The sequence below is a fragment of the Otolemur garnettii genome, unplaced genomic scaffold, assembly GCF_000181295.1.
Source record: "Otolemur garnettii isolate 467f Iridium unplaced genomic scaffold, OtoGar3 scaffold00178, whole genome shotgun sequence".
NCBI lineage: Eukaryota > Metazoa > Chordata > Mammalia > Primates > Galagidae > Otolemur > Otolemur garnettii.
The window spans coordinates 2,464,966-2,465,932 of NW_003852573.1; the positions used below are offsets into that span (position 1 = coordinate 2,464,966).

The following is a 967-nucleotide window of genomic DNA, read 5'->3' on the forward strand; positions in this document are numbered from 1 at the left end:
TTACCTAAAGTTTATACCTTAGGTAGATACTGAACATAAGCAGTTAGTTATGCCTGCAGCCTTTGTGCAAGACATCCAAATGGCAGTGACACAAGGAATAGCCCTGGAGCAGAACTAAAACTCCTCAATTCATACCATATCCAAGGCCAGGAGGTCACATGGCCCTTCTTCTGCCTCAGGCTAACTCTACAGGTTGTTCTCCCTTTCATATCTGATATTGTGTGTGTACATATAAACATATGAGTACAGAAGGATGGTAGAAAGAAGTGGGCAAGGGTATTCACTCAACAAAAGCACACGGGTATTCATTCAGTGCTTACATTTCAGGTACTTCACAGCATCTCATGTTATACGTTATTAAATTAAATCAGAAACTTCTCAAAACAACCTATACAAAACCACAGATTTTTCTAAAATATACAATGTCTTAATTTTGTCCTGTTACCCAAAGAAATTAAGTATTCTCTAAAATTATACTTTTCCTTTTTGCTTAAAATGTCATTAAATCTCCACTAACACGGTAACTAATCATGCAGAAGTCCTAAAAGGCAAAAAGAAAAAGACCAGTCCTTAAGGACACTGAGCTTTAAAAAGACTTACCCAACTCTGAAAACATCAGCTAACTTTAAAAATGCAGAATTGATGAGAATAGGGAATGGATACTTCTGAAAAAGTCTGGGAAAGCGAACAACTGCTTCACACTGTTCGCCAAGTTTGCCAGATCTTAGACCTATGAAAAACACAGAGAAGGAAGATCAGCTTGCAAATTTGTGGGTACAAAGCAAAAATAGCAAGATACTAATCATTCTTAACAATTTGGTGAAGTACAACTATAACTTTTAAAAATAAAAATGGGATATGAAACCGTAATTTGGAAACTTTTAGATAGATAATAATATGAAACAATTTTTTAAAGGTTAAGAATTGATTAAAAATATTTAATGCCATTAAATAAACCTCACCAAAC

General features: G+C 34.5%; 1 protein-coding gene across 1 annotated transcript in view; it reads right to left on the reverse strand.

The window, feature by feature from the left end:
* The window catches only part of INTS7 (integrator complex subunit 7), an 89,454-nt gene that overhangs the window by 74,641 nt on the left and 13,846 nt on the right, over nt 1-967 (reverse strand). The window contains exon 2 of the mRNA XM_003800520.3: nt 601-730. Coding sequence (XP_003800568.1) covers nt 601-730 — 130 coding nt within the window. The remainder of the gene's footprint in view (nt 1-600; nt 731-967) is intronic.